General features: G+C 45.8%; 2 protein-coding genes across 3 annotated transcripts in view; both read right to left on the bottom strand.

The window, feature by feature from the left end:
• The window catches only part of LOC308127969 (NLR family CARD domain-containing protein 3-like), an 88,542-nt gene extending 67,425 nt beyond the window's left edge, over window positions 1–21,117 (bottom strand). The window contains exons 1-8 of one of the 2 annotated variants that reach the window (XM_080493632.1): window positions 20,956–21,117; window positions 20,189–20,262; window positions 18,788–18,907; window positions 17,724–17,825; window positions 17,569–17,647; window positions 17,049–17,256; window positions 14,806–16,690; window positions 13,634–14,725 (exon numbers count right to left, since the gene is read on the bottom strand). In XM_080493632.1, the coding sequence (XP_080349758.1) occupies window positions 14,545–14,725; window positions 14,806–16,690; window positions 17,049–17,256; window positions 17,569–17,647; window positions 17,724–17,825; window positions 18,788–18,907; window positions 20,189–20,232 (2,619 nt within the window). In that variant the 5' untranslated portion in view covers window positions 20,233–20,262; window positions 20,956–21,117 and the 3' untranslated portion in view covers window positions 13,634–14,544. Of the gene's footprint in view, window positions 1–13,633; window positions 14,726–14,805; window positions 16,691–17,048; window positions 17,257–17,568; window positions 17,648–17,723; window positions 17,826–18,787; window positions 18,908–20,188; window positions 20,263–20,955 lie in introns of those variants that run through there. The other variant, XM_080493630.1, reaches the window with a different exon arrangement.
• The window catches only part of LOC308127967 (NACHT, LRR and PYD domains-containing protein 3-like), a 150,702-nt gene that overhangs the window by 2,136 nt on the left and 123,788 nt on the right, over window positions 1–24,778 (bottom strand). Inside the window, exons 13-14 of the mRNA XM_080493624.1 lie at window positions 7,704–7,871; window positions 7,257–7,439 (exon numbers count right to left, since the gene is read on the bottom strand). Of these exons, the coding sequence (XP_080349750.1) occupies window positions 7,257–7,439; window positions 7,704–7,871 (351 nt within the window). The remainder of the gene's footprint in view (window positions 1–7,256; window positions 7,440–7,703; window positions 7,872–24,778) is intronic.

The following is a 24,778-nucleotide window of genomic DNA, read 5'->3' on the forward strand; positions in this document are numbered from 1 at the left end:
CTCCTGCCCCTCCTCCTCTTCCCCCTCCTGCTCCTCCTCCTCTTCCTCATCCCCCTCCTCCTCCCACTCCTCCTCTTCCCCCTCCTCCTCTTGCTCCTCCTCTTCCTCCTTCCCCTCCTCCTCCCCCTCCTCCTCCTACTCTGTTCTCCTCCTCCTGCTCCTCCTCCTCCTCCTCGCCTGCTTGATCTGTTCTCCTCGTCCTCCTCTTCCTCTTGCTCTGTTCTCCTCCACCTCCTCCCCCCTCCTCCTCGTCCTCCTCCTCCTCCCCCTCCTCTTCTTCCTCCTCCCCCTCCTGCTCCTCCTCCTCCTCCTTCTGCTCCTCCTCCTCCTCTTGCTCTGTTCTCCTCCTCCTCCTGCCCCTGTTGCTCTTTCCCCTCCTGCTCCTCCTCCTCCTCCTCCCCCCCCCTGATCCTCCTCCTCCTGCTCCTCCTCCTCCTCCCCTGCTTGCTCTGTTCTCCTCCTCCTCCTCCTCTAGCTCTGTTTTCCTCCACCTCCTCCCCCTTCTCTTCCTCTTCCTCCTCCTCTTCCCCTCCTCCTACTTCTCCTCCTCCTCCTCCCCTCCTCCTCCTTCTCCTCCTGCCCTCCCCCTCTTCCCCCTCCCCCTCCTCATCTTCCTCTGTTCTCTTCCTCCTCCTCCTCCTCTGTTCTCCTCCCTTCCCCCTCCTGCTCCTCCTACTCCTCCTCCTGCTCCTCCTCCCCCTCCTACTCCTCCCTATCCTCCTCCTCCTCCTCCTCCCCCTTCTCCTCCTCCTCCTCCTCCCCCTCCTCCTCTTGCTCTTTTCTCCCCCTCCTGCTCCTTTTCCTCCTCTTTCTCTGTTCTCCCCCTCCTGCTCCTCCTCCTCCTCCTCCTCCTCCTCTTTCTCTGTTCTCCCCCTCCTGCTCCTCCTCCTCCTCCTCCTCCCCTCCTCCTCCCACTCCTCCTCTTCCCCCTCCTCCTCTTGCTCCTCCTCTTCCTCCTTCCCCTCCTCCTCCCCCTCCTCCTCCTACTCTGTTCTCCTCCTCCTGCTCCTCCTCCTCCTCCTCCCCTGCTTGCTCTGTTCTCCTCGTCCTCCTCTTCCTCTTGCTCTGTTCTCCTCCACCTCCTCCCCCCTCCTCCTCCTCCTCCTACTCCTCTTGCTCTGTTCTCCTCCACCTCCTCCCCCCTCCTCCCCCCTCCTCCTTGTCCTCCTCCTCCTCCCCCTCCTCCTCTTCCCCCTCCTCTTCTTCCTCCTCCCCCTCCTGCTCCTCCTCATCCTCCTTCTGCTCCTCCTCCTCCTCCTCTTGCTCTGTTCTCCTCCACCTCCTCCCCCTCCTCCTCCTCCTCCTACTCCTCTTGCTCTGTTCTCCTCCACCTCCTCCCCCCTCCTCCTTGTCCTCCTCCTCCTCCCCCTCCTCTTCTTCCTCTTCCCCCTCCTGCTCCTCCCCCTCCTCCTTCTGCTCCTCCTCCTCCTCTTGCTCTGTTCTCCTCCTCCTCCTGCCCCTGCTGCTCTTCCCCCTCCTGCTCCTCCTCCTCCTCCCCTGCTTGCTCTGTTCTCCTCCTCCTCCTCCTCCTCTTGCTCTGTTTTCCTCCACCTCATCCCCCTTCTCTTCCCCCTCCTCTTCCTCTTCCTCCTCCTCTTCCCCCTCCTCCTACTTCTCCTCCTCCTCCTCCCCTCCTCCTCCTTCTCCTCCTGTCCTCCCCCTCTTCCTCCTCCTCCTCCTCTGTTCTCCTCCCCTCCCCCTCCTGCTCCTCCTACTCCTCCTCCTGCTCCTCCTCCCCCTCCTCCTCCTACTCCTCCCCCTCCTCCTCCTCCCCCTGCTCCTCCTACTGCTCCTCCTCCTCCTCCCCCTCCTCCTCCTCCTCCTCCCCCTCCCCCCTGCTCCTCCTCCTCCTCCTCTTGCTCTGTTCTCCCCCTCCTGCTCCTCCTCCTCCTCCTCCTCCTCCTCTTTCTCTGTTCTCCTCCTCCTCCTCCTCCTCCTCCTCCTCCTCCTCCTTCTCCCCCTGCTCCTCCTCCTCCTCCTCCTCCTCCTCTTGCTCTGTTCTCCCCCTCCTGCTCCTCCTCCTCCTTCTCCTCCTCGCCCTCCTCCTTCTCCTTCTCCTCCTCCTTCTCCTCCTCCTCCTCCTCCTCCTCCTCCGCCTCATCCACCTCTTTCTCTGTTCTCCCCCTCCTGCTCCTCCTCCTTCTCCTCCTTCTCCTCCTGCTCCCCCTCCTCCTCCTTCTCCTCCTGCTCCCCCTCCTCCTCCTCCTCCTCCTCCTCCCCCTCCTCTTCCTCCTCCTCCTCCTCCTCTTTCTCTGTTCTCCCCCTCCTGCTCCTCCTCCTTCTCCTCCTGCTCCCCCTCCTCCTCCTTCTCCTCCTGCTCCCCCTCCTCCTCCTTCTCCTCCTGCTCCTCCTCCTCCCCCTCCTCTTCCTCCTCCTCCTGCTCCTCTTTCTCCTCCTCCCCCTCCTCCTCTCCCCCCCCTGCTCCTCCTCCTCCTCCTCTTGCTCTGTTCTCCCCCTCCTGCTCCTCCTCCTCCTCCTCCTCTTTCTCTGTTCTCCCCCTCCTGCTCCTCCTCCTCCTCCTCCTCCTCCTCCTCCTCCTCCTTCTCCCCCTGCTCCTCCTCCTCCTCCTCCTCCTCTTGCTCTGTTCTCCCCCTCCTGCTCCTCCTCCTCCTCCTCCTCCTCCTCTTGCTCTGTTCTCCCCCTCCTGCTCCTCCTCCTCCTCCTCCTCCTTCTCCCCCTGATCCTCCTCCTCCTCCTGCTCCTCCTCCTCTTTCTCTGTTCTCCTCCACCTCCTCCCCCCTCCTCCTTGTCCTCCTCCTCCTCCCCCTCCTCTTCTTCCTCTTCCCCCTCCTGCTCCTCCCCCTCCTCCTTCTGCTCCTCCTCCTCCTCTTGCTCTGTTCTCCTCCTCCTCCTGCCCCTGCTGCTCTTCCCCCTCCTGCTCCTCCTCCTCCTCCTCCTCCTCCTCTTGCTCTGTTCTCCCCCTCCTGCTCCTCCTCCTCCTCCTCCTCCTCCTCTTTCTCTGTTCTCCTCCTCCTCCTCCTCCTCCTCCTCCTTCTCCCCCTGCTCCTCCTCCTCCTCCTCCTCCTCCTCCTCCTCTTGCTCTGTTCTCCCCCTCCTGCTCCTCCTCCTCCTCCTCCTCCTTCTCCTCCTCCCCCTCCTCCTTCTCCTTCTCCTCCTCCTCCTCCTCCTCCTCCTCCTCCTCTTTCTCTGTTCTCCCCCTCCTGCTCCTCCTCCTTCTCCTCCTTCTCCTCCTGCTCCCCCTCCTCCTCCTTCTCCTCCTGCTCCCCCTCCTCCTCCTCCTCCTCCTCCTCCCCCTCCTCTTCCTCCTCCTCCTCCTCCTCTTTCTCTGTTCTCCCCCTCCTGCTCCTCCTCCTTCTCCTCCTGCTCCCCCTCCTCCTCCTTCTCCTCCTGCTCCCCCTCCTCCTCCTTCTCCTCCTGCTCCTCCTCCTCCCCCTCCTCTTCCTCCTCCTCCTGCTCCTCTTTCTCCTCCTCCCCCTCCTCCTCTCCCCCCCCTGCTCCTCCTCCTCCTCCTCTTGCTCTGTTCTCCCCCTCCTGCTCCTCCTCCTCCTCCTCCTCTTTCTCTGTTCTCCCCCTCCTGCTCCTCCTCCTCCTCCTCCTCCTCCTCCTCCTCCTCCTTCTCCCCCTGCTCCTCCTCCTCCTCCTCCTCCTCCTCCTCTTGCTCTGTTCTCCCCCTCCTGCTCCTCCTCCTCCTCCTCCTCCTCCTCTTGCTCTGTTCTCCCCCTCCTGCTCCTCCTCCTCCTCCTCCTCCTTCTCCCCCTGATCCTCCTCCTCCTCCTGCTCCTCCTCCTCTTTCTCTGTTCTCCCCCTCCTGCTCCTCCTCCTCCTTCTCCTCCTCCCCCTCCTCCTTCTCCTCCTGCTCCCCCTCCTCCCCCTCCTCCTCCTCCTTCTCCTCCTCCCCCTCCTCCTCCTCCTTCTCCTCCTCCTGCTCCTGCTCCCCCTCCTCCCCCTCCTCCCCCTCCTCCTCCTCCAGTGCTATAAGAACCTTTAAATTCAGTGTCTGTAATTAAATTCTCTATATTTTTCCATCAGTTCCTGAAAATGAAGTCAGTTTAACTGAAACTTATTGTGAAAATCCCCTGAAATGTCAAAACAAAGTGTCTAAATCCTTTAAAGCTCCTGGCTTGGTGGGACCAGATTGGACCTCTTGGTGGGTTCTGGTCCACGGGCCTTATGTCCTCTGCTGTGATGTGAAAGTCAAACTTAAGGACTGGTGACGTCACACTCCTCCTCCTCCTCCTCCTCCTCTTCTTCCTCCTCCTCCTCCTGCCGCTCCTCCTGCTCCTGCTCCTCCTCCTCCTCCTCCTCCACCCTCCTCCTTCTCCTCCCCGCTCCTCCTCCTCCTCCTCTCACTCCTCCACTCCTCCTCCCCCCCTCCTCCCCCCCTCCTCCTCCTCCTCCTCCTCCTCCTCCTCCTCCTCCTCCTCCTCCTCCTGCTCCTCCACCCTGTGCTGGAGGCTCCGCCCCTCTGCAGGGATCTTTGGGATCATTATGTTACATTACTGCATGGAAGTGAAGCCAGAGTGTTTTATGAAGTAATCATGGAACCTGATTGGAACTAACTTCACTTCCAGGTCTTGTATGGCGTTCTGACCGCAGGCTGAGGTCTGCATGAGGCAGCAGGGGGCGCTCCGCTATGAGACGCATCATTAATAGAACTTCTTTCTAATGAAGCCAGACTTTAGCTTCATCAGTAACGACTAAACAAACCACATACTACTGGAAAGGAAAGCTTGGATTTGGAGCCATAAAATGATCCTTTTAACGGCTTCATGTGAAAGAAAAGTAGAATCAGAGTGTTTCTGTAGGTTGTCATTGTCCCTCATCACGGTGTGTTAACAGTTAAATATGTGTCCGTGCACAGTGACGTGTCTGCTCAGTACAGGGTGGAGCTCTTACCGCTCCACACCTCACAGGTTCTACTGGAGTCACAAGAAGTTGGAGGCGCATGGAGCGGTGACGTCAGCGTAAACAGAGCCGCTCGGAGGGGCCTGGAGGCTACAATGACGTCATTCAGCCGCACGGAGCCGTACAGAGCTCGCCGACGCGTCAAGAATAAAACAGGCTTTAAGGATCAGTGGCGCCACCTGCTGGAATCCTGTACTCACTGTGAGTACAATTCTTTTGAAGGTGTAGAAAAAAAAAAAAGTTAAAGCCTTGGGCTGCTGTTTCTAGAGCTACAGACACAGAACTAATTCATAGAGCTACACAGAGAAGAATCTCCCATGAACATACCTCTTGCCCTCGTCACAGTTGCATGTTTACCAACTCGTCACAAGAGGGCAGTATTGCACCACGTGGGTGTGTGTGTGTGTGTGTGTGTGTGTGTGTGTGTGTGTGTGTGTGTGTGTGTGTGTGTGTGTGTGTGTGTGTGTGTGTGTGTGTGTGTGTGTGTGTGTGTGTGTGTGTGTGTGTGTGTGTGTGTGTGAGAGAGAGAGAATCAGCACTGCCGATGTGGACATCAAGAAGAAATGATTGTTAATGAAGAACCGTATCAAATAAAGACAAAATGTCGCGTCATTCAAAGCACAAAACCTTTAAACTGGACGAGGAGGCGGATTCTGTGTTCAAAACTTTGACGACTAATAAAAACAGAACCGCTCCACCAGTGAAAATGATATTGGGGATTATTGAGGAGGAGAGGCTCCTCTGTCATTTAGTAGGTTTCTGAAGTCGATAGATATTCGTGCTCAGAGTAGCTAGCGTTTGAAAATCTTACTTTAAAAGGCAAATTGCAGACTTCCTGTCAGATTTAGGTCAGGGGTTCCAGCATGTGATTTGTCGGGCTCAATGAGACGAACAATTAAGTTTTGGTTTGATCAGTCTACGACATTCCTATGGGCCATTTAAGTGTTTTTAGTGGCCGTTGTAGTGTTTGTAGGTGGCGCTAGAGAGCACATTTTGGCTCTCTGGGGGTTTATTTTTACATTTTCATTTAATATCACCCAGTGTTAATGAGTGAGTCAAATGTGGTGAGTCCCTGAGCATGTTTAGGGGGTCAAATATATTCTCCTTCAGAGGTTGAGGGCCGTTTTTGATAGAAAATCTTACTTTGAAAGGCAAACTGCGGACTTCCTGTCAGAGTTAAGTCAGGGGTAGCAGTATGTGATTTTTAGGTCTCAATAAGACGAACAATTGAGTTTTGGTTTGATCTCTCTACGACATTCCTATGGGCCGTGGTGCCCATTTTGGTTTTTCTAGGTGGCGCTAGAGAGACATTTTGGCTCTCTGGGGCTTAATGAGCGTGCCAAATTTGGTGAGTTTTTGAGCATGTTTAGAGGGGTTTTATACAGGTTTTTATTTTTTTTCTTTTGCAAAAAACTAATAATAAGAAACATTCCAAATACAACAGGGTCCTGGCCTCCAGGTCCTGGCCTCCAGGTCCAGGCCTCCTTTGGAGGTCCTGGTCTTTCTGCTCGGTCCCTCATAATGGTCACATCAGCTCAAACATCTGCAATTAAAAAATCTTTTACTGCCAGAGTGCAGAATACCTGCAGATGTTCCAGCCCTTGGTTTGACATGCTGCTCTGGTTTTGGCCCTCGAGGAAAACTAATTGAGGAGCCCCGGTGTTAAGGATAAAAAAAAGGTGCAGCAATTTAAAGCGTATTTAAAAGATGTTAAAAAGTCAATAGGACTAAATTACAGCTCAGGGTTAATACAATAAATGAAATAAGTTCAAAGTGATTAAAACTACCCTATAGATATATTTTATTGTACTGTGTCTCAAATAGAGTTTAAAAGGCTCAAACAGAGTAGTACTTTTCAGGCGAAAGCAGGAGTGTGTTACTCTAAAAGGCCAGCAGAGGGCGCATGGCGATTGAAGGAGCCTAAAAGCTGCACAGAGGCAGCAGCATATTAAATCCTGCAGCCGAGCCAAACACCAGCTCAAGTGGTCTGCCTCTTTGTTTCCTATTACAGGATGGAATCACACCCCTACATGACACACACTGGGTCAGGGGGGCAACAATGGCAGAGTGAGGGAGAGTTTGGAGCTCCAGCTGGGAGATCAGTGACTCTTCATCCAGGAGAGATCAGCCTGCTTTGAAAGCTGAAGCTCAACATGGAGCGTGTCAGAGGTTGACGGAGAATTCTCCACTGCAGCACCTTGCTTCTTCTACCAAGCTTTGAAATGTGGAGCTCCACACGGCTCTGCCACAGTCACAGGACTAAAGCCCAGAGAAGAAGTCTCAGTTTCTCATGGAGATCCTCAGTGTGGATCATCTCATATCAGCCTGATGTCTGACCTTTAGTGTCAACACAACTTTCACTGCACACAAACTCAAACATGGAGTCTGACCTCAGAGTCTCCAGACTACAGAGTGGACTCTCCAGAAAACCACACAGCTGCTCAACTCCTGAATCCTGCAGCTCGTTCACACTCAGGTCCAGATGTTTCAGATGTTTCAGGAGGGAGGGGTTGGACTTCAGAGCTGAGGCCACAGAAGAACAGCTGATCTCTGACAACCTGCAGCCCCTCAACCTGAATAAAGAGAGAAAGAAGTGAGATTAGAGGACAAAGTTTGATGTTGAAGTCATTGAGACTGAAGAAGGTTCAGACTGGAAGAGTTTAGAAATGTAAAGTCCAAACAGCTGAAGCCACCAGGAGGAGAAGAGTCTCATCAACATGCTGATCACTAACATGCTGCAGAGCTCAGTCCATCTCTGTCCTCCAACATCTGGATCCTCCTAAACTCCTCTCAGTGGTTTGACTTCAACACATTCTAACTTCAGACAGTGAACTGACCTCAGAGTCTCCAGGTTACAGTTTGGACTCTCCAGTCCAGCACACAGAACCTTCACTGATGAATCCTTCAGCTGGTTCTCACTCAGGTCCAGATGTTTGAGATGGGAGGAGTCAGACTTCAGAGCCGAGGAGATCACTTCACAGTCGGAGAGTTGACATGAAGAAAGGCTGTAATGAGACACAGAGAGGACAGGACGTTGTTATGAGGACTTTGTTGGACCTCAGAGCTTCAGATCGTCTTCTCTGGGTTTGACTTTGGCTTCATGTGGACGTGAAGGAGAGGACATGGAGGTCCACATGTTTTGTTCATGCCTTCAGTTCCAGATGTTGAAGTGAAGCTGTGGAGTGGAGCTGGACGTCCTGCTACTTCTTTCTATTCATTACAGAGTGTTTGGTTGGAGAGACGGGGACAGTGGAGACAATCATTCTTCTGAGAGACACAATTCATTCATTCATTCATGGTTTAGTTTGTGAGAACTGTGGGAGCAGAGACATTGTCCTGGAGTTTGTTCAATCTTCTGTGGTTCTAGTTTTGTACTTCACTTTGATTTGAGTCTTTTTGTCAGGAAATTGTCCAGTTTGGAAAGACAAAGGTTCCAGATGTGTGTCAGTAGTTTGGAGATAAACTCAATCACCCTCTTTACTGGTTTCATCTCCATTTAGTCTCAATCTGAAGATTTGGTTTTACATTTGATAATAATTTCTATGATTTCTTCCTTACTAATGAAATGTCTCTGGGTCTTTCTCTTTACACTCTTTAATAGATTCCATGTGTCTTTAATAGGATTCTTCTTTTCTTACATTTCACCACTTTTATTTTTGTAGATATATGAACATTCTCACAGTAGTAGTTAAAGTATTTTTATATTTCACATATTTATTTGCCACTTCTTTTGTGTTTTATAGATTCTCTGTATCATGTATTTTTCCTTTTGACAGAATCTTTTAATCCTTCTTTGATCAATAGATGATCTTTTTTATTGTTTTCTTTGTTTAACATTTCTTCCTAATTCTGCATTTCTTACAGCTTTATTCACATTGTTGTCTAGATATTCTGATTCCCAGTCACTTGTAATAAATAGCTCTTTTCCACCAGCTCCTACTCAGCCTTACTCCACTTGACCCTACTGGCCTTGCCTCTACTCCACTCAGCCTCACTTGTTTTCCATTACAATAGAACGACCACGGCGTGGGCGGAGTCATCGGAGCTTTCCCCGTCATGCACAAGTAATCACCCTGATGTGATGCTTCACTGTCCGGTGTTTCGGTTTCACTGGTGCTCCTGTTAACTGGTGACTTCTGCCACAGGCTGTTAGTAGCTACTGATGTTAAAGTAAGAAAAACAAACCATACGATACTTTAAATTCTAATAGAAATGTGGTTAAACAGCGTTCACCAGGACAGCCAGGACTTTGGTCGTTTTTTGTTTTTTATTGTGTTCAGGTTTAAAAAATGGTGGGTGAATGAGCAGCCTGCCGTCTCCTCGTCTTCGCTCGCTTGGAACCTCAGTGTACTACGGTCTACCATGAAAGTACCTGGTAGCAGGGACCATCATGTGTTGTGGAAAAGTGTCAAAAGTGAGTAGAGTCAAGTGGAGTAAGGCTGAGGAGTTGGAGCAGCACCTTAACCTATTCAAGGTGCCCCTCTGGTGAGGACAGGTAACTTGTTTAGAACGTATTCAGGAGCAACACTGATCAGGTCCAATCAGCAGTTTTTCCTTTGGACATGTCAAAGTATTTACTTGATATCCACAGTCCAATTGTTGATTCCTGTCCTCAATGACTCGCCCAATACTGAGTTCCTCTAACACAATAAATGTTTCCTCCTACTGCCACTCTCCCTGGCCCGGTTCACAAACTGTGTCTGCACACCTGGCATCCATTAGGTGGAGGCTTTAGAACCTCCCCCTTGCCCTAGCTCTGTACTCTGGACTGTCTGTATTACAATCTGTTGTCCTGATTTTTTTGTAAACAGTTGATGTTGTTAGGAACACTGGTTGTACATCAGGCAATTTGACTGTTGATGATGATGAGTAACAGTGATATGAACACTTTTTTCAGTAATGAGTAATCTAACTAGTTACTATTTCCAAACCAGTAATCAGATTAAAGTTACTTCTCCAAGTCAACATGCATTACTATTGCAGCATTACTATTGTAGCATTACTATTGTAGAGTTACTGTTGTAGTGTTACTCTTGTAGCATTACTATTGTAGCAATACTATTGTATAGTTACTATTGTAGCATTACTATTGTAGCATTACTATTGTAGCATTACTACTGTGGCATTACTATTGTAGCATTAGCTTTGTAGAGTTACTATTGTGGTGTTACTCTTGTAGCATTACTATTGTAGCAATACTATTGTAGCGTTACTACTGTAGCGTTACTATTGTAGCATTACTATTGTGGCATTACTATATGAGCGTTACTATTGTAGTGTTACTATTGGAGCGCTACTATTGGAGCGTTACTATTGTAGTGTTACTATTGTAGCGTTACTCTTGTAGCATTACTATTGTAGCATTACGATTGTAGCATTACTATTGTAGCGTTACTATTGTAGTGTTACTCTTGTAGCATTACTATTGTAGCAATACTATTGTATAGTTACTATTGTAGCATTACTATTGTAGCATTACTATTGTAGCATTACTACTGTGGCATTACTATTGTAGCATTAGTTTTGTAGAGTTACTATTGTGGTGTTACTCTTGTAGCATTACTATTGTAGCAATACTATTGGAGCGTTACTATTGTAGCGTTACTATTGTAGCATTACTATTGTAGCATTACTATATGAGCGTTACTATTGTAGTGTTACTATTGGAGCGCTACTATTGGAGCGTTACTATTGTAGTGTTACTCTTGTAGCATTACTATTGTAGCAATACTATTGTAGCATTACTATTGTAGCATTACTATTGTAGCGTTACTATTGAAGCGTTACTATTGTAGCATTACTATTGTAGCCTTATTACTGTAGAATTTCTATTGTAGTGTTACCATTGGAGCTTTACTATTGTAGCATTACTATTGTAGCATTATTACTGTAGAATTACTATTGTAGCATTGCTATTGTAGCATTACCATTGTGGCGTTACTACTGTAGCAATACTACTGTAGCAATACTATTGTAGCATTACTATTGTAGCATTACTACTGTAGCTTTACTATTATAGCATTACCATTGGAGCGTTACTATTGTAGCATTACTATTCTAGCATTATTATTGTAGAATTACTATTGTATCGTTACCATTGTAGCATTACTATTGTAGCATTACCATTGGAGCATTACTATTGTAGCATTACTATTGTAGCATTACCATTGGAGCTTTACTATTGTAGCATTATTACTGTAGAATTACTATTGTAGCATTGCTATTGTAGCATTACCATTGTGGCAATACTATTGTATAGTTACTATTGTAGCATTACTATTGTAGCATTACTATTGTAGCATTACTACTGTGGCATTACTATTGTAGCATTAGTTTTGTAGAGTTACTATTGTGGTGTTACTCTTGTAGCATTACTATTGTAGCAATACTATTGTAGCGTTACTATTGTAGCGTTACTCTTGTAGCATTACTATTGTAGCAATACTATTGTATAGTTACTATTGTAGCATTACTATTGTAGCATTACTATTGTAGCATTACTACTGTGGCATTACTATTGTAGCATTAGTTTTGTAGAGTTACTATTGTGGTGTTACTCTTGTAGCATTACTATTGTAGCAATACTATTGTAGCGTTACTATTGTAGCGTTACTATTGTAGCATTACTATTGTAGCATTACTATATGAGCGTTACTATTGTAGTGTTACTATTGGAGCGCTACTATTGGAGCGTTACTATTGTAGTGTTACTCTTGTAGCAATACTATTGTAGCATTTCTATTGTAGCATTACTATTGAAGCGTTACTATTGTAGCATTACTATTGTAGCCTTATTACTGTAGAATTTCTATTGTAGTGTTACCATTGTAGCTTTACTATTGTAGCTTTCCTATTGTAGCGTTATTACTGTAGAATTACTATTGTAGTGTTACCATTGTGGCATTACTATTGTAGCATTACTATTGTAGAATTACTATTGTAGCATTACTATTGTAGCATTACTACAGTACCTTTACTATTGTAGCATTACTATTGTAGCATTACTATTGTAGCATTACTATTGTAGAGTTACTATTGTAGAGTTACTATTGTAGTGTTACTCTTGTAGCATTACTATTGTAGCAATACTATTGTAGTGGTAGTATTGTAGCGTTACTATTATAGCATTACTATTGTAGCGTTACTATTGTAGCATTACCATTGGAGCGTTACTATTGTAGCATTACTATTCTAGCATTATTATTGTAGAATTACTATTGTAGCGTTACCATTGTAGCATTACTATTGTAGCATTACCATTGGAGCATTACTATTGTAGCATTACTATTGTAGCATTACCATTGGAGCTTTACTATTGTAGCATTACTATTGTAGCATTATTACTGTAGAATTACTATTGTAGCATTGCTATTGTAGCATTACCATTGTGGCGTTACTACTGTAGCAATACTACTGTAGCATTACTATTGTAGCATTACTATTGTAGCATTACTACTGTAGCTTTACTATTATAGCATTACTATTGTAGCGTTACTATTGTAGCATTGCTATTGGAGCGTTACTATTGTAGCATTACTATTCTAGCATTATTATTGTAGAATTACTATTGTATCGTTACCATTGTAGCATTACTATTGTAGCATTACCATTGGAGCATTACTATTGTAGCATTACTATTGTAGCATTACCATTGGAGCTTTACTATTGTAGCATTATTACTGTAGAATTACTATTGTAGCATTGCTATTGTAGCATTACCATTGTGGCAATACTATTTTATAGTTACTATTGTAGCATTACTATTGTAGCATTACTATTGTAGCATTACTACTGTGGCATTACTATTGTAGCATTAGTTTTGTAGAGTTACTATTGTGGTGTTACTCTTGTAGCATTACTTTTGTAGCAATACTATTGTAGCGTTACTATTGTAGCGTTACTCTTGTAGCATTACTATTGTAGCAATACTATTGTATAGTTACTATTGTAGCATTACTATTGTAGCATTACTATTGTGGCGTTACTATTGTAGCATTAATATTGTAGCATTACTATTGTAGCATTACTATTGTGGCGTTACTATTGTAGCATTAATATTGTAGCATTACTATTGTGGCGTTACTACTGTAGCATTACTATTGTAGCCTTACTATTGCAGCATTACTATTGTAGCCTTACTATTGCAGTATTACAATTGTAGCATTAGTATTGTAGCATTACTATTGTAGCATTACTATTGTAGCCTTACTATTGCAGTATTACAATTGTAGCATTAGTATTGTGGCGTTACTACTGTAGCATTACTATTGTAGCATTACTATTGTAGCCTTACTATTGTAGCATTACTATTGTAGCGTCACTATTGTAGCATTACTATTGTAGCATTACTATTGTAGCTTTACTATTGTAGCATTACTATTGTAGCGTTACTATTGTGGCATTACTATTGTAGCGTTACTATTGTAGCATTACTACTGTAGCATTACTATTGTAGCATTACTATTGTAGCATTACTATTGTAGCATTACTACTGCGTCCAGCAGGATGAGTTTCTTCTCTACAAAGACACTTTATTATTAAACAGAAGCGGCTGCTCGTTCTCTCCTCCAAACTAACAGACACACACAGAGCATGCAGTCTGACCTGACCCGCCCCCTTCTCCACTCTCAGCCAATCACAGACAAACTCACTCTCACTAATTCAGGTGACACAAAAGAATTGGAACCAAGAAATGTCAACACTAAACCATATCATTGCTACAAGAACTGCAGAGATGTTGAACTCTTTTTATATTTTTTTTCTTTTTCAATCAATCAATCAATCGATCAATCAATCAATCAATCAATCAGATACTTTATTTGCCCCAGAGGGGGGTAATTAAAAGGTCGGATAGAGCAGATAGAGCAGACAGTGCAAATATATAAATAGATCACTAGTTTAATGAAGGTTAAAGGTTAAATATGTATCAGCAGGAGGCCAGGCAGTGATCAGAACTGAGTTTGTGGCAAAAAAGGAGTAACTAGTAATCAGTACTTGGATTACTTTTTCAAACTAACTGTGGCAACACTGATTAGTATTGATCAAAGAGTCATGACTCATGAACAAAAAATGGAATCTGATGAGCATCAGAAAACCTCGGGGCACCACCTGTTTAACAGGAAATGATGCCAATTTATATCAGTCTCATCAAGATGTACTTTACAAAACTATTCATTTAGAATTTTAATTAATACTTAAATTAAAAACAATTAACACAATTAATCATGAAAGATGTAGAATTTCAGAGTTCCTGACATAGAAGAGGTCGACATTTCATTCACTCTTGCCTCTGCTCTCTCATCCTCCTCTCTTTCCTTGGTGGATCCTCAGCCTCCTAAGTGATGATATTTTCATCCAGCCACAGGAGCACACCTGAAGTGAGTGTCCTGCTGCTGCTGTGCTTGTCTCATGTGTGGTGTTCTTGCTCGTAGTCGTGTCGGTGTCAGAGTCTGAGGCAGAACTCTGTGACATGGAGCATCACAAACACAGTGAGTGGAGGAAGTAAAGCTGCTGCTCTCCACCTGAACTTACACTGGAAACTTTACTTTGTAGTTTTACTTCCTGATTAATAGAGGAGAAAATATCAAGAGGCTGCAGTGTTCTACTGAGATGTTTTACTGATGTTCTAGAGATGTGAGCAGGAGAACAGAGAGTGGTGGATATTAATGATCAATAATGTCAGAACCTGAGAGCTTCCAGTTTACAGTGAGGACTCTCCAGTCCAGGAGAGAGCAGCTTCACTCCTGAATCCTGCAGGTTGTTGTAACTCAGGTCCAGATGTGTCAGACTGGAGGACTGAGAGCTGAGGACTGAGGACAGAGCTCCACAGCTTCTCTCTGTCAGACCACAGCGGCTCAACCTGAAGAAGAAGCAACAATGAAAACCAGTTCAATGTTTGTCATGGACTCAGTTCTACATATTTGTTCATGACCCACGTACACAGCTTTGTTGGAGGCTTTGACCACTGGCAGCAGCTTCAGAAGAGCCTCCTCTGAAGCAGAGTATTTCTTCAGGTCAAACTCCTTCAGATCTTCTTCTGATGACAGTAAGATGAAGACCAGAGCTGACCACTGAGCAGGAGACAGACTATCAGAGGAGAGACGTCCTGATCTCAGGGACTGTTGGATCTCCTCCACCAGAGAACCATCGTTCAGTTCATTCAGACAGTGGAACAGATTGATGCTTCTCTCTGCAGACAGATTCTCACTCAGCTTCTTCTTGATGTACTGGACTGTTTCCTGATTGGTCTGTGAGCTACTTCCTGTCTGTGTCAGCAGACCTCGGAGGAGACTCTGGTTGGTCTGCAGTGAAAGACCCAGGAGGAAGCGGAGGAACAAGTCCAGGTGTCCATTTGGACTCTTCAAGGCCTCGTCCACTGCTCTCTGGTGGAGATGGTGGAGATTGTTCTTCATCAGGACTGTTTGTTGTTGTTCATCCAGGAGGTTGATCCCAGAGCTGATGAAGGTCTGAATGAGATGGTAGAGATTGTTCTTCATCAGGACTGTTGACCACCAGGAGGTTTGTTGTTGTTCATCCAGGAGGTTGATTCCAGAGCTGATGAAGGTCTGATGGACATGAAGAGCAGCCAGAAACTCCTGAAGACTCAGATGGATGAAGCAGAAGACCTTGTCCTGGTACAGACCTTGCTCCTCTTTAAAGACCTGTGTGAACATTCCTGAGTACAGTGAGGCTGCTCTGAGATCCAGGCCAGACTCTGTCAGGTCGGAGTCATAGAAGATCAGATTTCCTTTCTGCAGCTCATCAAAAGCCAGTTTTCCCAGGGACTCCACCATCTCCCTGCTCTCTGGACTCCAGTGTGGATCTGTGGCAGCTCCTCCATCATACTTGACCTTCTTGACTTTGGCCTGGACCACCAGGTGGTGGATGTACATCTGAGTCATGGTCTTGGGCAGCTCTCCTCCCTCTCTGCTCTTCAACACCTCCTCCAGAACTGTAGCAGTGATCCAGCAGAAGACTGGGATGTGGCACATGATGTGGAGGCTTCGTGAGGTCTTGATGTGGGAGATGATCCTGCTGGCCTGCTGCTCCTCTCTGAACCTCCTCCTGAAGTACTCCTCCTTCTGTGGGTCAGTGAACCCTCGGACCTCCGTCACCATGCCCACACAGTCAGGAGGGATGTGATTGGCTGCTGCAGGTCGTGTGGTGATCCAGAGGCGAGCAGAGGGAAGCAGGTTCCCCCTGATGAGGTTTGTCAGCAGCACATCCACTGAGGTGGACTCTGTAACATCAGTCAGGATCTCAGGGTGCTGGAAGTCCAGAGGGAGTCGACACTCATCCAGACCGTCAAAGATGAAGAGCACCTGGAGGTCTTCAAAGCTGCAGAGTCCTGCTTCTTTGGTTGGAGTGAAGAAGTGATGAACAAGTCCCACCAAGCTGAACTTCTTCTCCTTCAGCACATTCAGCTCTCTGAAGGTGAATGGAAATGTGAAGTGGACGTCCTGGTTGCTTTGGTCTTCAGCCCAGTCCAGAGTGAACTTCTGTGTCAGGACTGTTTTCCCAATGCCAGCCACTCCCTTTGTCAGCACTGTTCTGATTGGTGGAGATCTTCCAGGTGAGGCTTTAAAGAGGTCTCCTGGTCTGATGCTGCTTTCTGCTCTGGCTGCTCTCCTGGATGCTGTTTCAATCTGTCTGACCTCATGTTCCTCATTGACCTCTGCAGTCCCTCCCTCTGTGATGTGGAGCTCTGTGTAGATCTGCTTCAGGAGGGTGGCCTCTCCTGCTTTAGAGAGCCCCTCTAACACAACCTGGAACCTCTTCTTCAGGACACATTTCACCTTCTGTTGGCAGACTCCAGTAGAAGTTCCTGAAAAGAAGAAAGCAGGAATGAGTTGAGTGTGTTTGACATTGAATGTGAAGATGACAGTGTGTTAGTGGAGATGTTTCTCCTCCATCAGCTCCATCCAGCTCCTCAGTGGAGACCAAACAGCCTCTGATCTGATGCAGATGTTTGCATCACATGAGCAGCAGAGTTCAGGAACTCTCTTTGTGTCTCCTCTTCTCTGCTGCTTGTTTTGGACTTTCTGCCTGTTTCACACTTTCTGTGTCTGACCTGGAAATGACCTGTGTTCTCTGGATGGACTCTGTTTCTGACTGCTTTCTGCTCCAGCTGAGAACATTTCAGCTTCATCTCCATCCTGTGAAATGAGATCAAATCCTCTTACTGCTCCACAGACGCTCAGCCAGCTCCTCCTGCTTCATCCTCCTCAGGAAGTCCAGGGTGATCCTCAGAAATGACTCTCTGCTGCTCCTCTGCTCTTCATCCTCATCCTCCCTCTCACTCTCTGAGCATGCTGGGTAATCTGGACTCAGGAGCTTCTTCATCTGCTTCAGCTCCTTCTTCATGAAAGTCACCATGTTGTCCTCCAGCAGCTGGAACAGAGAAACATCTGGAGTTGACTTTGAGCTGAAACTGAAGCCAGATTGAGATGTGAGTGTAAATCCAGTGCAGAGAGCAGGATGGACAACATGTGAAGCCAAATCACACTTCATGTGGGATCTCCAGCAGAAGCAGCTTCAAGCATCAGTGAAGCCTGGAAGCTGGATGAAGGTTGGACTGTTTCACTTTGGACCTGAATGGATCTAATAAGCTGAGTGTCTGTTTCATGTTTCAGCTGGAAGTCACAGCAGCTTCTTCTGTCTCATGATGTGACAGTAAAGTGTTGAATGGAGACGTGTTCTCACCATAAATGTGGAGTCCAGATGTCTTTGATGCTGAGGGGCGGAGCCACCAGGGAGAAGCTGGGAGCTCTGCTGGCTCACGCTGCAGAAACATGTTGACTTTGTTAAAGCTGCTGTGTGGTGTGATGAGGAATCCTGAGACAAACACTGATTCTCACCCCTCATCACCACTTCCTGCTCCACATTTAAAGTTAAAGGGTTCCCCCATAGACCAGTCACTCTTCATGGACACACAGCTGGATGGAAACCCAGAGTCAGAGCTAAAAACAAACACAACATCAGGAACAGACTGACTGGAACAATGGAAGATACATGGAAGAACTGAGACTTTGATTCTCTAAGTCAGACTTTGTGAAAATACTGTGAGGATATTTAATAGTTATAAACTGTAGTTCTACATTTAAAGTTACTCTACCAGAAAAACCATCTTCAAAATCTACTTCCTATAAAACATCTCCCTTCTGCAGAGAGAATAAACCAAAACACCAAAACAAGACCATCAACACTCATTTGGACTCATTTCCAACCTGCAGTTTCCCAAATCGATCCCACCAAAGTTGATGTTTACAAACAAAACATCAAACTGTGTTGATGTTTCCTAACTGACATCATCTTGGGAAATCTGCCACAAGGGTTTCTGGGATATCAAAGATGGCGTCGCAGAAGCTGAAGCAAAATGATCAACATTGGACCGATTCAGCCCAAAATAAAAGCCTGGACTTTCTCAGAGAAAGAGGATTAGAACCTCCAGAATATTCTTAAATGTTGTGAAACTGATCATTAATCAGCAAGAGGTCAACACACTGGTATGTTCCTTTAAATTTAAATGCTGGAATTATGTGTCTGTGTGAGTGTCATGATGAATTCCATTCAGAAAGGTATTAATGTATCAGAGATCAACATCAACAACTGAATCCTACATGTTTCATGTTTCCCAAATGGATTCTGGTCGAATAACTTTAAAGTTAAAAATCATTCAGTTCAAATCTTTTACATCCCCCCACCCCCCACCCCATCCCCCTCTCCTCTGGTGTTCCTCAGGGCTCTGAAACAAGCAGATTCATCATCAAAATAGGACTTTAGAAAGAGTGTAGGATCAGACTTTACTGGTCAGTTTGCAGTTTGGACTCTTGTACTAAAATACTGGAAGTGAATCTTAGAGTGAGCACAACTTCTCTCACTCTGGTTTTGAGGAAAGAAAAGAAAAGAAAGAGTTTCTTACTTTGTGTCTGAAGGTCCAGGTTCAGTACTGAAGTCTGGTTGTTTGTCTTTGGACCGGTCACTCTTCATAGACAAGCTGCTGGATACTGAAGACCCTGCTGTGTGTCTGAGCTTCCGACGTCTATACACACACACACACACACACACACACACACACACACACACACACACACACACACACACACACACACACACACACACACACACACACACACACACACACACACACACACACACACACACACACACACACACACACACACACACACACACACACACACACACACACACACACAGTCAAAATGTTGTATTAGATCAACAGATCACACTTGGTTCTTATAATTTCATTTCCTGTTTTCAACAAAAGAACATTAATGTATTTTCTTCTAGAAAAGTTTTCAGGAATTGATCAGTAAAAATATGTTTGATGAAAGAACTTCAATAAGCTTCATGTCATTTCCAATCTGCCATTTGTTTCAAAGTTCCTGGAAAAGTAGTAACATCTGATCTGGACTCTGACTTTTCCCACAATAATCTGTATTCTGAATTTCACCTCTTACAGATTAAACTTGGATTAGAAAGGCCCACAAAGCAACATCAAGTGAGCGGCTCTGCGGTGAAGCCTGGAAGAGCATTAAAATAGAGGAAACCCAGCGAGGGCCTGCTGACGTCATGAGTTCACAACTTCAGCCAGTCATTGCCTGCAAAGGCTTTTCAACAAGTGTGAGAGATGAAGGATTGATTCTCTCTTATTTCATTGGTTCAGTGACTTTTGAGCCTCTGACATGAAGGGATTGTGTTCAAATCCTTTAGTTCCTCACATTGTTCTGGGATGTTTTAGTTGAAGCCACTGAATTAAAGCTGAAGTCTGGAGGGTTTCATTTCTATTTCCTGTGGTAATATACAGAACAAAATGAGACAAACTTTGTCTCTGGACAAATCTTTGTGGACCAAACTGTAAGTTAGTGATGTGGGACGTTTGGACTTCAGTGTCATGTGGAGACGTCCACTTCCTTTAAACTCCCTGTTGGAAAGGTGACACTGCTCTGACCTTGGATCAGGTTAAGAGGAGTTAGAAACTCTGACCTGAAAGACAACACATGATCTTCTAGTCTTTGTCCTTTCCACTGCTTGTCCTTGTGTCTTTCATGATCACATTGGGACTGATCATGGGGACGGTGGAATGTCTCTGCACCTCATGTCCTTTACTGCAGCTCTTTTTCTGCTGCCTGTTGAAATCACTTCAGCTCACTTTGGATGACTTGAAATCACTGAGCCTTGAGACGTGTCAATACAGCAGAGCCACTTTTACTACATTTCATCTTTCTATGGAGTTTACATTTAGTGTCCATTCTTCTGTTTGCTGTTTGACTGAATGCAGGAGGGGGGGGACGTCTCTTACCTGTCCACACACTCTGGTGGGTCTTCTTCATCCACGTCACACATGTTGAGTCAGACAGAGAGAAACACACCAACCTGCTCAACACACACACACACACACACACACACACACACACACACACACACACACACACACACACACACACACACACACACACACACACACACACACACACACACACACACACACACACACACACACACACACACAGAGGAGATCATGTGTGTGGTGCAGCAGGAAACAGAAACCCACATCCTGGTAGTTCCAGTTAGAGACGGTATCATTCAGTAGACTGAGATCAGAGAGCGACAGCCGAGACAAAACAGAGAAAGAAGAAAAACAAGAAGCATAAATAATGAACAAACAGAGGAAATAAGATGAGAGAAGAAAATATAGAAACATGGAAAATACAACAATCAATAGGATTAATGTCAGTTGGAGGTTTCAGGGGAAAAATGAAGCGTCTGGATGATAAATAATGAGATGATTGAGTCGTGTGTGTGTGTGTGTGTGTGTGTGTGTGTGTGTGTGTGTGTGTGTGGGAGGGCTGAAGCCCCGCCCACTGCTGAATGTTTTCAGAATTTCTCCATGGAGAAGAAAAGAAGTGAAGAAAGGAGTTAAATGGAGGATGAAATGTTTGTCCAACAGGTGAAGAAGAAGAAAGCAGCTGTCAGAGGTTTGTGATGGTGTGAATGAAAGAGAAAAAGAGAAGTTAGAAAGTCTTTTGCTCCGTTGTGGAAGCTTCTAAAGAGCTGACAGATTCTCACCTGAACTCTCTTCTCTTGTTCTTACAGACACTTTTCCACGTGTGAGGAAACTTGTGGAGAGAAGAAGCTGCTCTTCGTCCCTCTGAGTCCGTCTCCGTCTGTCTCAGTCCGTCTCAGTCGGTCTCTGATGTCTGACAGCGTCGACGTTCTCTTTCCTGCTCTGACACACCCAGAGGAGGACATTCCTGAGAAAACCTGTTTGAAACCTGCTTCATGACGTCAATCTGAACTTTAAAGTGAAGGTGGAGCTTTAATATAAAGTCTGACACTTTATTTGGAGGAAGAACTTTTCTCTTAGAACAGCTGTTCAACATGTTGCTCTTCAGCTCCTCTGTAGCGGCTCCCTGAAGCTTCACTGAATCACACTGAAACCAACATTGTGTTGTGGTTGCACTGGGAAGAAGGGCTCACATTAGAAGGGGGCGGGGCCAAGTGACATAAGCAGAGAGAGGAGGTGTGGTGCACTGATGTCGGGGGTGGAGTCAGAGGGGGTGGAGCTTCACCTGTTGGAATGTTTCACCTGTTGGAATGTTTGGCCTGACAGCTTCAGTCTGTGTGGAGAAACAAAGACTCTCCACTCCACCCACCGTCTGTCTGCTTCCACCACTTCTACACTCTTTTATTTTCATTCTATTTACACACCAGAGTCTTTTTCAAAAGGAATCTGGTCTCTTGTGAAAATCACAATGAAAAAAACAACAAATGAAAAAGAAAAACAAGCAAAAATGAGTAATGGAGGATAAAACAAACAACCAAAAGCTTAAAAAAACTTAAATGATGAGAGTTTTAAAACTTCAAAAAATAAAATATGAACCTGAATATGAATATGAAACTTCTCCAAACAGCTGCTAATGAAATGTTGACCAGCCTGGATTGTAACTGAAACTTTATGAAGCAACATCAGACACACTTCAGAGCTTGTATCATAACCAGGGGTCTTCAAGGTTTTTCAGGCCAAGGACCCCAAACTGACGGAGAGACGGAGCAGGGACCCCGACTATATATATTATTATATATTGAAACTGTGTTTTATATGAAGCTGGCCTGGTGCCATGTATAAACAGAGCTACTGTGTTATTGTCCATTCAATACTAAGCTATTGAAGTAATACACAGGTTGATATTTTCAGGTTTTTAAACATGAACAAGCTGCAGGGTGGCCGTGCCACTGCCTGTTACAAACAGACTTCTTGCCTACGACACTGAGCTGTTGGAATAATTCAGGCAGAGGTCAAGCTCTGAAATCCTCCCTCCAGCGCCTCCCAGTGGTCAGGAATTGATGGTGTTACAGGAGGAGAGAGCACAGCAGAACCTGCCAGTTCCTCCACTGATGGAGACATGGAGGATCTTCCCTTTCTGACGCGCTCCCTCCATCTTCTGCTGGTTTGGAGAAAGCCTTCCATTCTGTCATACATGTGTACGGCCACCTTGCAGAGAAGCGTTCAGTTTGTTCAGCTCAGAGAAAATCAGCAGCATATGAACGTTTGGTTCCCCAGACATTGTGGCTGAAACATGCAGCCAGCTCTGTGAGCTTCTGGAGGAGGAAACACTCCAGAATAGACCAGAGTTTTAGACCAGGAATATCTACCAAAATGATTGTTAAAGCATTAATGGATGAACTTTTTATATTTATTCTTGTGCCTCCGTCTTTAAGAGACGAGGCGCTCAGATTACTATTCCTAGGATCACGTTTATTTTTAATCTGCTTCTTTTTCCGCCGGTATTTCTGCACCATCACGATGTCTCCCCATCAGGATACATGTTTAGTACACAGCTTACGGCCCCTGATGAGGACACCACTTAGCAAGCAGACACACAATCACTGCTTTCACTGTGGGACAGGAAGAGACGGACGTCTCCTAGACACCCTGCAAAGCAAGCAGGCAGACCCACCCTAAGATGGAATGACCTCATCAAGTAGCAGTCAGAGCGAGGCGGGCCTGGGACCGGAGATGAGATCTGGAGTATCAGAGGCAGCACCAGGAACAAAGCCCACATCAAGTGAAAAAACAGGAAGCAAAAATACACTTGAGAACTTTAAAGGATGAAGTTGTTACCACCGTAGGAAACAGATTATTTCACAGCTACTGGAAGTTGAGCTGGAGTGTTTCTAGTGAGCAGGCATGTGAGTGCTTGATTAACTTGATAGATAGCAGGTGAGCAGTGGAGGGAGGGGAGGCAGAGAAGGAGGAACAGCAGAAGGGGCGTGGCCAGCCTTGCCCTGCAGCAAGGTAGAAATAAATAGGAGAGAGAGACAGGCCACAGCCACAGACAGCAGAGAGAGACAGACAAGAAACCCTTCAGAGGGGAAAACACCAGGAAGAAGAGGGACGAGGGACGAGGGAGGAGACTGCCGATACCCAACAACTCAACTGAGCTGGGGCGCCAAAAGCCAAGAAGATGACATCATCCATCAGGTCCTGCTGATTTTCCAGATTTCAGTATTGAGATAGCAGCAGCAAATTCCTCCAGTGAAATAGGTCATATAACCTAGCCCTGGTATTTTCTATAAGATTAGGGAAGTATGGATGGTTGAAGAGGACCACACAGTGGAACGGTGGTTTTCCCCCTCGCCTCAGAGAGAAATGGTTAAAATACCAGCTGGGGCCTTTCTATGTGGAGTTTGCATGTTTCCCCATGTGTCCATGGGTTTCACACTCCAAAAACATGCATGTAGGGTTAATCGGTGACATAAATTTCACCTCGGTGTGAACATGAGTGTGTGTGTTTGTCGTGTGATAGACGGTGACCTGTCCAGGTGTATCCTGTCCTCGTCCATAGCAGGCTGGGATCAGCGTCACTACCCCACCACCATGAGGGGGATACAAGATGGATGGATTATTTAAGAAGTTCTACTTAGAAGCAGTTTTCTGGAAAATCAGAGGTTTAGAGTCTTGAGTGAAACTTCCGAAAAATATCATTTATTTTGAAAGGTCTCTATTGATTTCAACATTCTCTATTCTAATTGTTCTGATTTGTTGTTTTGCGCTGATCATTTCAGTTAGTTTGCTTGTAGTTTCTCTGATTTCTCTCAATGTAAGTAGTAGTGTTGTGCCGATACCGAGACCAGTATCGGGATGGGGGGGGGGCGATACCACAGTAAAAGCTGGTATTGGTATCTGGAGGTATGAACTATTAACTCACTGATACGCAGCGCCGTGTGTTTTTCTCTCTCCCGACTCTCACTCACTGCTGCCCTGACTCCTGATCCATGTATGGTGACGTATTCAGTGCATGCCAAGGAAAGCCTCATATCTATATTATTTATTTTAATTTAAATTTAACTGCGGTTGCACTACTGTTTTACATGTATTTACCAGTACATGGATATTGCACTATTTTTTGTCATTTGTGAGCTAAAGCTCAGGTTTAAGAAAAGTTTATTATTATTTCAGTTCCACCCATACCAGGTAGGAAATAAAAAAGTTGTCCTACATTTACTGTGTTGGAGTTTTTTTCCTGTTTCACAAAGGGTTAAGCAGCCAGATGAAGCCATGATAGCAATGTTTTATACAACCAAGTGAGTATTCAGTTCTTAAGAACTGGAAGAAAAACAGGCCATATCTTTTTTTTAAACACTGCAGTATAGGCAAGTATCGGCCGATACTATGCAACCGGGTATCGGTATCGGGACACAAAATTGGTATCGGAACAACACTAGTAAGTAGTGTAGACTCTTGTGTTTTAAAAGCTGCTGTTTAACCGGGTATGTTGTTAAACGGTCGTGTTTAGTTTGGAGTTCCAGTCATTTTCTTTTGTTAAGGCCTTGGCTATTAATTAGAATAACTTGTTGATCTAATCCTTTAATTTTATTCGTTGGTTTC

Source organism: Lipophrys pholis (assembly GCF_963383615.2).
Source record: "Lipophrys pholis genome assembly, contig: SCAFFOLD_35, whole genome shotgun sequence".
NCBI lineage: Eukaryota > Metazoa > Chordata > Actinopteri > Blenniiformes > Blenniidae > Lipophrys > Lipophrys pholis.